The 14,314-nt window shown below is 41.2% G+C and overlaps 1 protein-coding gene across 1 annotated transcript; it reads left to right on the forward strand.

The window, feature by feature from the left end:
- The first annotated feature begins 1,875 nt into the window (after positions 1–1,875).
- On the forward strand, positions 1,876–13,664 carry nrde2 (NRDE-2, necessary for RNA interference, domain containing). The gene is made up of 19 exons (XM_035168874.2): positions 1,876–1,964; positions 3,320–3,401; positions 3,691–3,894; positions 4,002–4,142; positions 4,905–5,173; positions 5,289–5,515; positions 6,143–6,367; positions 6,996–7,185; positions 7,782–7,915; positions 8,066–8,186; positions 8,308–8,480; positions 8,617–8,788; positions 8,906–9,126; positions 9,239–9,728; positions 11,335–11,705; positions 11,878–12,017; positions 12,225–12,369; positions 12,877–12,948; positions 13,109–13,664. The coding sequence occupies exons 1-19, from the start codon at positions 1,904–1,906 to the stop codon at positions 13,232–13,234; spliced, it is 3,564 nt and encodes a 1,187-aa protein (XP_035024765.1). The 5' UTR covers positions 1,876–1,903; the 3' UTR covers positions 13,235–13,664.
- Positions 13,665–14,314: the final 650 nt, after the last annotated feature.

The raw sequence follows: 14,314 nt of genomic DNA on the forward strand, positions 1-14,314 counted from the left end.
TTAAGTTACAATTGAAAACCAGCAACTTCAAAATCTAACTTATCTCCATAAATCCTAGAGGACATAAGTCATGGAAAAAGAAAAAGATGAGACTGAGATTTCACAAAAATGAGAATAACTCTATCACTGGGGTAGTTTTCAATGACAGGGGCCCATTTTACCAACGATACATCTCCTTTAATTAGGTTTTCAAACAGCTACACATTCTTTATTTCCTCCTGCCATTGCTGTATAGTGAGTAGCAGCGGTTCGAGCCCAGTTGTCTCCTTATCTTACAATTATTATTTTGCCTCGATCTGTAATAATATGAACCTCCCTAAACATGGCAACAGCAATGTTGCCAGATATGCTTCTCATATTAAACATATATTAATATATGTTATAAGGGCAGTTCACTTGGAATCAATGATAAGGAGGCTATCCAACTAATCATAAACTGCAGATTTTGGAAGGTTGAAGAAATAATTGTTGTAGCTTCCATCGCCACAAAAGTTTAGTGGAGAGCGTTATAAAATATTTATCTCACCTGATGCCCATGTGTGTTTCTTCATATCATCAATGGATTTATTAGTAGTTTTCATTTAATTCTTTGTGTACTTTTATTGCCGCCTAAAACTGTTACCGAATACATTCAAATTATGTAGCTTGTTCCGCTTGTTTCTCCAGCTTCACCTGCCACTCCCTGGGTGCAACCTTTGGATTGATGCCAACAATGAAAAGTTTCACACAACACACACATATAATTACAACTGAACTCTGTTATGCAACGTTTCATTAGATGGACAAATGTCATCCAGGATTTTTAAACTTTTTGTCTTCTGGGAGTTGGATGAAACAATTGTCAATTTCTTACTGTCCTCAATATTATTATAATCTCGTAAAAACATATTTTCTCATTAGTGGATTAAGATAACAGTCATGTTACTTTTATAAATTTATGAGGGAACTTCTTAGTACTTAACATTTAAAATTCTGCCATTATAATAAGTATTTGAAGCCACCCATCAAATTATTCATTCCATTCAGGCCCCCATAACTATTTTTGGTAAATGAGTCTTTACCAACCAGATATGAGCAATAAATAAATACAAAAATAAAAGAATATATCTTTCACAATGTTATCTTTGAGGATTATAGTAAACATGTATATCATAGCTCATAACATTTAAAATAAATTAACTTTTGGGATTTACAATATAAAATGCATCTTGACATCTGTTACTGATAAGTTTAAATTGCAGTTACTGCTCTTTTTCATTTTATTGCAAAAAACAAATTCAAAAGGCATCAAATCCATTGACAACATCAACAACAAAATAAGACTGAGGAAATCCTATCCAAATATAAATAGATAAGTACAAACACAAAATCATAGGTGAGCAAATTCGAAAGTAAATTTTTTGTGATATAAGTTTGATAGTTGAATATAGTCTTTAAATGAATTCACATAAACCTGTGAAGTTTTGATTAAGATTGGTTACCCTGCATTTATGTTATGTCAAATTTACCAAATAGAAGCAGCAAGTTTACGCTGAATTCACTGTTATGTTTATCATGTTCAAAATATGTAATTACATTTTTGCAATCAATTTCAATATCATGATGAGTTTTTACGCAATATATAATTCAATCCAGTCCAAAAAGTAACTGAATGTATAGCATGGTGAAATAGATGCGTTAAGGATTCTGGAGCATCATTGCAAAAGTTACAAATGTTTTCAATATGTAAACATTTGGGAAGGTATAGATTTGTTGGGTATATATATTGTGTAAAATTGTAATGAATATTTCTTAATCTTATTGCTCATACAGAATTTATATGGTAATATTTGACACATTTTATCTTCAGTGAACCGGCTGCTGCCGAGTGACGTCATATCCCTGCGACTGTTTACGTTCCGTCATGGCTCTGTTTCCAGCGTTTGCAGAAACTTCGAGTGATAAAGTTGAAGATTCGTCCAAAGGTGAACACACCGTCGTGTAGCCCGCGTTTTAATGACAGTTGTGTATCGCATTGATGCCTCGTTGTCATTATACAGAGTGGATTAAACAGATTAGCCACAAGATAGCTTGTATTAGCTTCGTGTGGTTGGAGCTGAACGACAACTGATGAACTAACATGGGAAACCGACCCAGATGAAATACTCTCAGAGAATTTACTCATCCTCGATAGGACACACAGGTTCAGTGTGAAGTAGTGCACCGTCTTCATCGGAAGAAAGACGATCTAGGATAAAGCCAGACTTTGACCCGACATGAGATCGACACCAGCAGGCTCCTGCACACTGCTACGTGTGTTTTGGTCATGTCCCAAGCTGCATCTATCTGTGAGACACTCTGTAGAATATGTGGAGAAACAGTAGACCCATCTCAATTCATCCCAGTGTTTGGATGCTTGTTTTACTAGCTACCATTTGAATATAATGGTATTTTGCTCCCTGCTGGCCAGAAAGCTTATTTTGTTCTTATGGAAGGATGCTCTCCCTCCAATAGATGGTCACTGGATCAGAGAGCTGACTTAGACAGAATTAGATTCACCATAAGGGGGGTCCACCAGCAAATTGTACGTCTCTCGCCAACCATTTATTTCTTTGGAGAATGCATGGCAGCTACCAAAATAACCCCCCCTTTTTTCTTTCCTTCAGCTATTTATTATTATTATTATTATTATTATTATTATTATTATTTATATCTGCTTTTTCACCTGTGTTTTCACTTCAATGTATTTACAAATGTATTTATATAAGTTTTGTTTCATGGATGTCTGGCTGTACAAATGTTTTATCATCGACCAGTAATTTGGAGAGGGGGGGCATTCTGAGGGGATGGACAGGAACTTGACTGTTCTATGTTCAAGTTGTATTTCTTTTGGTACATATTTGAAAACTAAAAAAAAGACTGGCGTTAATAACTATAACAATAACTTTACATTCCTGCTACATTGTGTCTTTTAAAACCAACACCATAAGACTATTTATCGACCACATACAAAATGCTAGTGCCACATTAATCTGGGTTTAATTATGTTTCGGTCATGCACCTTTACATGCAACATTGTGAAGTCTTGCTTGTCTGCTCCAAGAAGACATGAAGGCGTATTAACCCCGGTTTGGTTTCAGGCCCATTTAGGCCAATTTAACTACGTTGTAAGAGAATAGAAATGTATCCCATAGAGCAGCTTGTTTCCACTCAATTTAAACAGCCTGTCACAACCATGATACTACACTGCACATAACAACATAAATCAGTGGTTGATAATAACATCATGATCCAACAGTCCTCCTGAGTCTCTCTCTTCTTGGTCACTCTCTCCCTTTAGAATTAGGCTGGCTGAGCAATACAAGTTTTCAGACCAGAGATGCCTTCTCTCTTCACGGTCGGTTTTTAAAGAAGGAGACAAGGTAATAATAAAAAAGACACATCACTGGAAATTCTACTTTGTGTGGTCAAATACACAACGTTGTAGTTTGTTGCATCTTTCCATTTCCAATATCGTCATGCATATTTCTGTTTGCCTTTTCTTGATTTTGTGAACTTATTCCTCTTATTTTTTCCTCTTTTTTTACCTCTGTACCGTAAGAAACTTATTAAATAAAGTTAATTAGTCTATAATTTTTCTAGTTACGAGTATTCAAGATACTATATTGGAAATGTGTAAATGTGTTGTAACCTCGTGAATGAACCTTTCAGTCTAAGCAGAGAGGTGAGTTCTGCTGAGGAGCAGAAAGAAAAAGAGGATAATGTGCCATCCAAAAAGAAGAGGAAGAAGAGTGAAAAGAAGAAGAAAAAGAAGAAAAAACACAAAAAGAAGAGTGGGAGGTATTCCGACAGCAGCGGCTCAGACTCTGAAACCACCTACCCCAGTGATCTCAAAAGGGAGCAAGAGGCAGATAGGTATAGACAACACACATTTACATTACACTCTTACATTTATACACAATGACACTGGCTGACTTTTGTTTAGTCCTTTTTTGATGGTGTGTGTGTATCCACTGTTACAGATCACAGGTTGCTGCATTAGCAAATACTTTCTCCTGGTTAGATGACCTCCAGTCGCCCGCAGAGCAGCCGTTCTGTATGGACCGTAAGCCAGACCAAGCCAACTGGACGTATAAGTCCCTGTACAGAGGAGATGTAGCGAGGTAACATGTACACACAAACTTACACTTTGCACCCAATGCATAGTGTTGTGACATTTGTCTCTCTTAGGCTACATCCATGCTACTACATTTTCATTTTAAAACGGTCTTTTCAAACTAAAACATTCTCTGACCAACCAAGTGTTTGGGCTCCGTATCAGTTTTAGTCCCTGTCCCTACAAACATGCCTAAAAACGCATCTCACATGACCACTTGCGTACACTGGGCATTCACATGTTGGTGTAAACAGTTAGGTGCATGTGCTGTAGTACAAAGATTGCTCAAATAATGGCTGGTCTTCTACACATGGAAGCAGTTGAATCATTGTAAAATTATGAATTTAACTGCACAACAGCTGTTAGCAAAGACAACAGGGTCAGCATACTCTTGTAATTGATTATCCTTGTTGTGTTCTACACTGGTAGCAAAGGCTAATGTCGGTTATTTTCTTCTGGAAGGGGGTCATGTTATAGGAACAGCAAAGACCCAGACTAAAACAAGGCCAGAAGCATTTCTAAACTTCTCCTTTTTAGCGGCTCTAAAAGCAGCGTTGATGCGTTTTCAAATGAAAACATAGAAGTGTCGACGTAGCCTTAGTGACTATCCCTGCTCATGCCAATTACAGTATTTGCCTATGCAGAGTATATTTAAAACCACTCACTCTTCAGAGTGGGAAGGGCTCTCTTGATCTTCAGGTCTTCAGAAGAGAAAACATTTAATCTTGCATGAACTGGAATTGCAGCTTTGAAATTGTGTGTGTTCCAGGTATAAGAGGAAAGGCATCTCATCATTGGGTCTGGACCTTCGCAGACAGGGAGTCAGCTGGGAGGAGTCGGAGTCGAATAAGAAACAGAAAGGCAGGGACAAGAGGAAAGCAGCAGACAGATACTTCTCTGCAGTCAGTCGCCAGCTGCTGAGGTCCCAATTAGCTCTTCCTACGTTACCAAAGAGTCCTGATTGTCGTGATGTCATCAGTGCCATCACTTTCCTCCCTCTGGGTGATCACGAAGGAGAGAACAATGGAGGACAGACGGGTACAAGATTTACTCACAACATTTTCTGTGTCAGACCTACCTTGCACATACCTTACAATGACCATGTCATTTTAACCCATACAATTAACTTCAACCCCATAATGTTTCAATGCAGTTGGCAGAGTGCAGACATCATCAGTTAATCCTCTCGGTGTGTACGACTCCTCCACGGCCCTCTGGCTGCAGGGGAAGGGACAGCCGGAGCAGACAGAGCAGCAGAAACAGGACGTACAAACAGGGGAGAGCTCTGTGCTAATGGCCCGGAGGACTGAGGAGTTCAACCGGAAGCTCAGAGAACAGCCATCAGACACACAGCTATGGATAAAATTCATACATTACCAGGTATGATGGCTCTACTTTTCACCTGTATTTTAATCAGCTATTTACGGAGAGGATTCAAGATTCAAGACTTTATTGTCATTGTACAATATAGTATGTTTATTTTTGTACGAATGTATATAATTTCAATACTTTTGTGGGGTTTCAACAATTGGCCATTGCAACATGTGTGTTATTTGTTTTCCAGATGTAACAGTGGTGTGTATGAAGATTTTTTTTTACTTAAAAGTACTGTTTACCTCAGTGTGTAGTTTGAGGTAGTGCCAGCTACCTCAGGGTTCAGAGTGTTCAGACAAATCTTTCAAACTTTCAGAATTTGCCCATGACGATAATACAAAAAGTAGGCTTATTATATTATATATTATATATTATATTTTTCAAATTGTCAAAAACTCCCAGGTAAAGACCAAAACTAGGAATGAGTCAGTGTGTCTCTATCTGTGACATCTACTATGTGTGTAACAACTTGTGTACACTTATAGTTTTCAGTCCCCTGAATATGATTTTTTGCATCAAGGTCCATGAATTATCCCCTGGGAAATCTGTGAAAAAAACCAACACAGTTATCTGTCTGATTATTCCTGTGCATCATCGCCTCTGATCTTCCTCATCTCCTGTCTGGCTCTCTAGGATGAGCTGAGTTCAGCAGAGTTTGGAGGCGAGGAGGAACAGCAGGGCAGCCATTCGACTGAGCACCGCAAGTCTTCCTACCGAGCAGTCCTGGACAAAAAGCTGTGCATCGCAGAGCGCGCTGTGGAAACCAACCCCACCTCCATAGCTCTGCAGCTGGAGAGGCTCCGGCTCTGCCAGGAGCTCTGGGAGCCCTCGGTTCTGGCTAAAGAGTGGAAGAAACTGGTCAGTCTTCAGTCATGTGTTTCCATCAAACTCGCTCAGTGCTGTTGTATATAAACTACATGCAATGCAGCACACTCTAGGTGTGGTTTGTTTACCTTGGTCCAAACCATAGACTTTATATAAAGATAGGTGATGCGTCTCAACCTCCTCCTGTTCTACCAAAATGAAGCTAAACTATCCGGGATATGCGTGTTGCCATCTTCCTCTTTCAACGTAATTTGGAGCCAGAGTGTGTGCAGTAGTGATCGTGGTGTGGAGCTGCGCCATCGAGGTCCTGCTGATACACACGCTTGATCAATTTGGAGTCGGTCTCAGCAGTCAATCATGATGCTTCACCCATTTTCAATGCATCAAATAACTAATTAAAATGACAGAAACCATCTTTGAGAAATGTTTATTACGTATCAACTAACATGGAGGAGGCAGGGTTTGACTTATACTGCAAGCAGCCACCAGGGGGGCGATCAAGAGGATTAGGATTCACCTTTTGAATCTGTCATGTCGCCCATCTTTATATACAGTCTATGTCCAAACCAGAGCTGAAAGAATTGACCAATGCCTAAATGTGTGACCAAAGCTTTCCGTCATTCTAACGAAGTTAACTTGTGTTTTATCTGTTGCACACCAGGTGTTCCTCCATCCAAACAGTGCCCCCTTGTGGAGGGAGTATCTGCTCTTCTCCCAGAGCTACTTTAGCAACTTCACTGTGCCAAAGGTCCACTCTGCCTACGGGAAGTGTCTGAGCACGCTCAGTGCCGTGCAGGATGGCAGCATGGTCTCTCACCCAGCCCTGCCAGGGATTGAGGAGGATATGTTGGGTAACAGAGATTTGTTTTGCTCTTTTTAGGTTTTCACACTCTGAAAGACTGAGTGCAAAACAGTTACATGAGTAGTTTTCAGTCAAGAACTCCGCAGAATGTCCGCACTACTGGGTACGGACTTTCCCTGGAGGTTATCTTTCACATATGTGTTCAGGTGAGGGTTGGCATAACAGGCAGAGGCAGAATGTAACGTATTTATTCCGCCAGATCACATGATTGTGTTCTCAGTACATAGACACTGGAGTCGACCCTTGTCACCAAAACCTTGTCGGCATCCTATACGCCTATGGCACCACTTTTTCATCCTGAGATATTTGTATTCTCTTTGTTTAGTTTTTTTAATTTTTGCATCTGTCACTTGTTAGAAATGACATCAACACACGAACCTGCTCGTGGTGAATCCTGTGGAGGATCTCCTGCTGTGTTCTCACATGAGCTCACTCAGACATGAATGTATAATTGTACACACTTGACATTGGAACTTTTATTACATCATACTCTCATTTGTTTTAGTAGAATAAAACATTTGTCTGAATGCTCAATGCTTTATACAATGTGTTTTTCATTTTGCCTATTTCTATCTTTCTGTCCAGATATCTTCACCCAGCAGTGTCATTTCCTGCGTCAGTCTGGTCACTCAGAGAAGGCGATTTCTCTGTTTCAGGCCATGATCGACTTTACTTTTTACAAACCTGACAGCGTACGAGAACTCTCCACCAAACAGCAGGTTGGTTTGTTTGATTGTCTGCACCAAAGTTTAAACAGTCAAATAAGAGTTATATTCATAGACATACAAAGGGTAATATACCGGTGCTCCAATAAGGAGGAAATGGGGTCTTGTAGTTTGATGTGTCTTTATGTGTGTCTGCATGCGTAGGTGGAGTTCTTCGAGCCGTTCTGGGACAGCGGTGAGGCAAGAGTTGGGGAATTGGGGGCCAGAGGCTGGAAAGCCTGGATGCTCCAACAAGAGCGTGGGGGATGGCTACAGCCCAGTGCAGGTAAACCACACACACACACACGCACACTTATACTGAGCCTTGATGTGAATCCTGGAATTGATTTTTGTGCTAGAACTATGAAAACAACAGTAAACTAAGCATCGTGTTTGTGTGTTCACAGATGAGGATGAGGAGGAGGAGGAAGATGAGGAGGAGGTGAAGGATCGGAGCCGGCCCAGAGGGACAGTGTGGCTCGATGTGGAGTGTTCTCGTGAAGCAGCTCAGTGGTTGCCCTGGCGGCCGGACAAAGCCAAGGGCCAATCAGAAGAGGACTGTGAGGACCCTGACAGACAGGTACATACAGCTTGACACACATACATAGCAAGATAGATGTAAATCCTTATAAGTCCATCTGTTCTTAAGTTACACTTACATGATATGTAATTTAAGTGTATCTAAAGTATCTCTCTTTCTGTCTCTCCAATTCTAGGTTTTATTTGATGACATTGGTCCATCCCTAATTTGTCTGCCGTCACCAGAGCTGCAGATACGTTTTCTTCTCCATTTCCTGTCATTCCTGGGGCTGCCTGTAGATTCTGTTCTCTCTCCTGCCCCCTGTCAGCCTGGCCTGCTGCTGGAGAACCTCTCTTTGCTCACTCAGGGTAAAAATGCCACAATCATTAAAAAAATGGCAACTTAATTTTTTTTTAATATAGCGATCGGTGTGAATCATAGTGAGATGAAGGCAATGACAAATCTGGCTTCATGTTACATCCTAGGTATTGAGCTCCAGCGTCCTATGACCTCCTACAACCTACCTGAACTCGGGGTTAACTCTGTAGGTCACATGACCACCCTTCAGGGAACAAAGAAATGGGTGGGGCTTGGAAAGCAGGGCGAGAGGTTTGTCACCAACGTGTTCAATATGGTCCAACCCGTCCTTCCTCTTCATCACCGAGCTGTTCTGTCACTCAGTTGGATGCAGTACGAGAAACTCAAGGTAAGAATTGGTTTATTTATAAAGAAAAAGAAAGAATTTCGCTCAACTTATTTTCAGGTCCGAAATGTGCTGAACCTCGGCACTAACATATTTGTATTTTTGCATGCATCAGGTTGTGCGCTGCTTATGCAGTGGCAACAAAAAACGTCTCCGTCCTCAAGGCAAGAGCAGCAAGCGGGTTGCCAAGCGACTGCTTAAAGAACCCGACAACCGCTCCTCGTTGGTGCTGTGGCGGGAGTATGCTCACCTGGAATGGATGCTGGGAAACCTGGAAGAAGCTCGCAAAGTCTTCTCCACGGCCACAGAGATTGGGGGAAGCAAAGGGTTAAGTAGCCCAACCCTCTGTGAGCTGTGTCTGCTGTGGTCCCAGCTAGAGGTGGAGGACCAGGCAGGGGGGCAAGGAGGGGGACAAACTGATGTAACTATGTCCCCAGCTGTGCTGGTCCTAACCAGGCTAGCAGAAGGAACCTCCTCTTCCTTCTCTTCATCCTCCCTCTCCCCAGTAGCTGTCCTGAAAGCCAGGAGGTCTTACGAGCAGGCTCTGACGGCCAGCTTGTCAGCCCTGGACCAAGTTCACAACAACCCTCAGACCAACGCAAAAGGTACATTCACATTAATATCTGAGGCCCTGCTCAGACCTGGTATTAACATCTGTCTTGAGAGAGCCAGTCACAAGAGGACAGCTCTCAGGACGTCACCTGGCATTACAATGTGTCCTGAATGTGTCTCCTGTGACCACTTGTAATCAGATCTCACTTTCCTACTCTATATGCAAATATACATTTACATCACCTCTGTTCTCTGAGACCAAACAAGGTTGTTTTTGTGTGTATGTGAGCATGTATGTGTCCGTGCTGTGTCGGAGATAGAAAGTGAGCAGAGCCAGGAGGTGCTGAGATTACCTCCTGGCTCTGAGATTATTTTGTTTGAAAACACATCAACTCTGGTACGGATACGCCTGCCATCCACGCTTGTTTAGAGTTTTAGAGAAACAGATATGTTTGGAAACTATGACGTAAACACTCATAACCACTTGCTGATTGGGTCTTTTCTGTCACAACGTAGCCTTAGCTGATTCGTCAGGATTCTATCACATGACCCCTTCTGGAAGAAAACAACCAGCATTAGCCTTGGCGACCAGTGTAGCACGCAACATGGATAATTAATTACATGCATTGCTGACCCTGTTGTCTTTACTAACTACTAACATGTGTAGGAGATGAGCTATTCTTCCAATTCTCTGAGCAATTCCTTTTTATACCAGCACAGACATGCCCAGTGTATGTGAGTAGTCACAACATATGCATTTTCAGGTGTGTCAGCACTGATGGGGATTAAAATTGACTGGACAGAGATTGTTTTAGTTTGAAAATGCCATAAAAAAACAAAACATAAAAGAATGTGACCAAATGGATCCCAGACCAACTCCCAGTATGGTCTGAATGATCAGATCTCCAATGCTCACTTAGGATGGAAGTTGACACCAAGTCTGAAGGTGGTCTGTGTTTTGCCACACAGGACAGTTTTCACATATTTTTAGTCCATGTTCAACACATCCTGTATGTTCAGTATTCAATATACCGCTGACCACAATCAAACATACAATTCCATAGTTTTGAATTCATAAATTCATTTAATTTCTCCCATGCAAGTAGTGTTTTATCAACTTTGCAGGCCATGGAAACCCACTTGTAGAGATTTAAAACCACATTAATTCAAATATAAGTATGTTTAATATTTAACCCATAACATAAAGTACTGTTATTGTCAATCACCCAAAACACTGGTAGGCTGTAATGTGGCATTGTAAGTGGTCTGAATCATGGAGAAAGTCTGGGATTGTGCTTCAACAATACATGATCTACACACATATTATAGATTAGTTAATCATTATTAAACTGATTGGTAGCCAATGACCTCTGCATTTAATTTCATATCGTGTACCACTAAATTTGATGGATTTCTGTACAGCTAACAATTGTTCTTCTAAACTGAGCTGAAGCTTTCAGTTTGCTGCAGGTCGTTGACAGGTGGAGGACTAATAGCAAATGGAAAAAGTTACCTCAAACTAGTTTATTTTTATGATGCTTAATTAATTTAAAACAAATTAAAAAAGCTATTTCTCCTCCCAATTCATTTAAATACAGGACCCAGTTGAATCAGTTATTAATTTGATTCATTCCCTAATCACATTATTTCCACAACTAGGTCAAGAGGACCTGCTTGGAGAGAAGCTGAGGCTGAGTGGTCTGGTAGGCTGCTACGCTCTGTTCCAGTACCTCACCGTGGGCATCCAAGCTGCTAACACTGTCTACAGCCAGGCCCGAGAAAAGATGGAGGCACTGCATCGCACACTCGACGAGCAATTAAAGAGTGATGATGAAACCACCCCTGCAGCTGATTCCAGCCATGTTCACAAGCTAGCTTCTGAGTGTCAGGTATTGGCAGTACAGCAGGCAGCCTTGCTCAGATACCACAACAGCACCAGTGTGTTTCCACTGGCAACACTGAGACAAATGCTGACCTCTGCCCTCTCAACCTGGCCTGGCAGCGCCCCTCTCTGGTGCATATATGCACAGGTAAGTTGTGGTCTGCTCATAAGATACCAAAGTAAATCAATTCATAAAACATCCAACCATGCGGGTGTTTGGCATGAGCTACTTGTTTCTCCTCTGGCTCTTTCCACCTATTCTGCACAGAATCTTTAAATGTGTATCGCAGCATAATGACCCTCAGGCGATCTGTTTTCAGGTGGAGAACCGTTACCATAGCGCTGGCAGGGCACGCCGCTTTTTCCAATCTGTAACCAGGGAAAGCAGCAGTGTGGTTCCACGCCTCTTTGCCATTGTTACTGAACAACAAAGGAAGCAGCTGGTGGATGCTGCTCAGAGGTAACAGAATGCATGATGGGTAGTTGTGGGGTTTTGTCTGGACTCATGTTATATTGGAATTAACTAAAAAAATGCTGTCAAGTTCTTATGGTCATGGTTTGATCTTTCTTTCTCGTGTGATAAGCCAAGAGGGTTTTCTCAAATATTCTTTCAGAATTCACACAACCTATTATTAATTAGAGAAAAACAATAATATTGTCTCTATAGGTCCTGTTGCAGTGACGCTACCTTACCTGCCTTCCTGCCAGAGAATGGCCTCAGCAACCGTATCCGTGGACTGTTTGAAAGCGCCATAGCAACAGAAATGGGTGCTCGCTGTCCTTTACTTTGGAGGATGTATATGTACTTCCTGGTGAGAGGGCAAACAACACACACACACACACACACACACACACACACACACACACACACACACACACACACACACACACACACACACACACACATGTTTACTGCTCTTGCGGGGATGCTCCACTGACTTGAACTCATTTCCTATTCTACACTATGTATACGAGCATTTCCACAGGCCTGATCATCTCTGTCAATTATCTCAAATATATATTTTATATCATGTATATATATATATATATCATAACAAGAAAAAATGTGTGCTCTTTCAAACACCTGCTGTTTGTTTACGATCCCAAAGGATCCCATGTCATTCAACTTTTTGATCTCTGACCTTAGGGAACTATTTGTATCTCATAACTATAAGAACTAACATACACAGACCAGCCTACACAGACTTACTTTGTTTAGTGTGAACGTTTCGTTGCACAAATATTGAACGTCAGTAAAGTCCTGTCTTTGTTGTGTGTATGTAATGTGTTTGTATGTGTGTGTGTGTGTGTATTTATAGGTGTCAGAAGGGAAGGTGGATAAAGCCACTGGGATCTTCTATAAAGCCTTACAGAATATTCCCTGGGCCAAGGTGAGACACAGACATTAGAGTGGTATTTTCTAACAGCAGCTGATCCCTGTCCACAAATTGTACATTCAAAAAATAATTGTCTTCCTCTTTGTTTGTGTGGGTGTGTATGAATGTAAATTTGGATTTATGCAAATGTCTGTGTTTGTGTGTGTGATATCAGGGTTTGTACATGGATGCGGTACAGCTGTTCCCCAAGCAACTGCAGGAGTTTGTAGATCTGATGACAGAGAAAGAGCTTCGACTCAGACTGCCTTTGGAAGAACTGGATATACTACTGGAAGACTAAACACACACACACACACACACACACACACACACACACACACACACACACACACACACACACACACACACACACACACACACACACACACACACACACACACACACACACACACTGGTCAAGTACTCACTTTGAGTTTGCTTTTCTGGTAACATGCCAACCCACATACTGGCACACTTGTTAAGAATAGCAGACATACGCAAAGTCAGATGCTCTCTCACACACACACACACACACACACACACACACACACACACACACACACACACACACACACACACACACACACACACACACGGTTCCTGTATTGAGCAGTGAAGTTTCAACAATTTTATCCAAAGATGGACAAAGAGCCATCCTGTGTACATAATATCTGAAGATGCTTTATTTTCACAGCAAATAAAACAATGTCAATAAATATGATTCTCATCCATGCTGGGTATGATGTACATCTGTTAATGTTTAAGTGCAGAATACACACACAAACGTCTGCCTGCCTGCCTGCCTGTATGTGGAACGCATATCTTGCAAACCATTCATCTTATCGGCTTCACACTTGCCCTGTGTGTATTTGATGGCCTGGGGAAGTGCAGTGTCCAATTTCGTGCCATTTGGATGTTGAGCAAACAGGCGACCAGCGCTCTGTAGCTGTCAGTGGGGGGGTTGGGTTTGCTGACAGAGTTGAACGTGTCTTCCTCTACGTCCCCGGATAAACTACAGCAGTGGTCGGTCACTGGGTCAAATAGCTGATCAAAATTTGATAATTTAATAATTTTTTATTTCACCATATCAGACTGACACAGACATTCACAGGTCTTGCTGCGCTGATCTCCATGATGGCAGCAACATTCATAGAATCACCTCCTGTCTGGCAATTTGTATTGAAAGTAAAAGAAAAAGGTTGGTTTTTTTTTTGCTGCAATGCTGAATTACAGATCTTTTATTTTGAAAAGTTGTGAACTTGGGTCTGAAAATTGTTGGTTGTTTAAAAGACAACATGTAATTTATGAAACAATAACAGCAGTTCAGTAAATCATAAATGAAAAACATTTACTTTCAAATCTTCACTGCATATGAACCAGG

This window comes from Hippoglossus stenolepis, chromosome 10, assembly GCF_022539355.2.
Source record: "Hippoglossus stenolepis isolate QCI-W04-F060 chromosome 10, HSTE1.2, whole genome shotgun sequence".
NCBI classification, from domain to species: Eukaryota; Metazoa; Chordata; class Actinopteri; order Pleuronectiformes; family Pleuronectidae; genus Hippoglossus; species Hippoglossus stenolepis.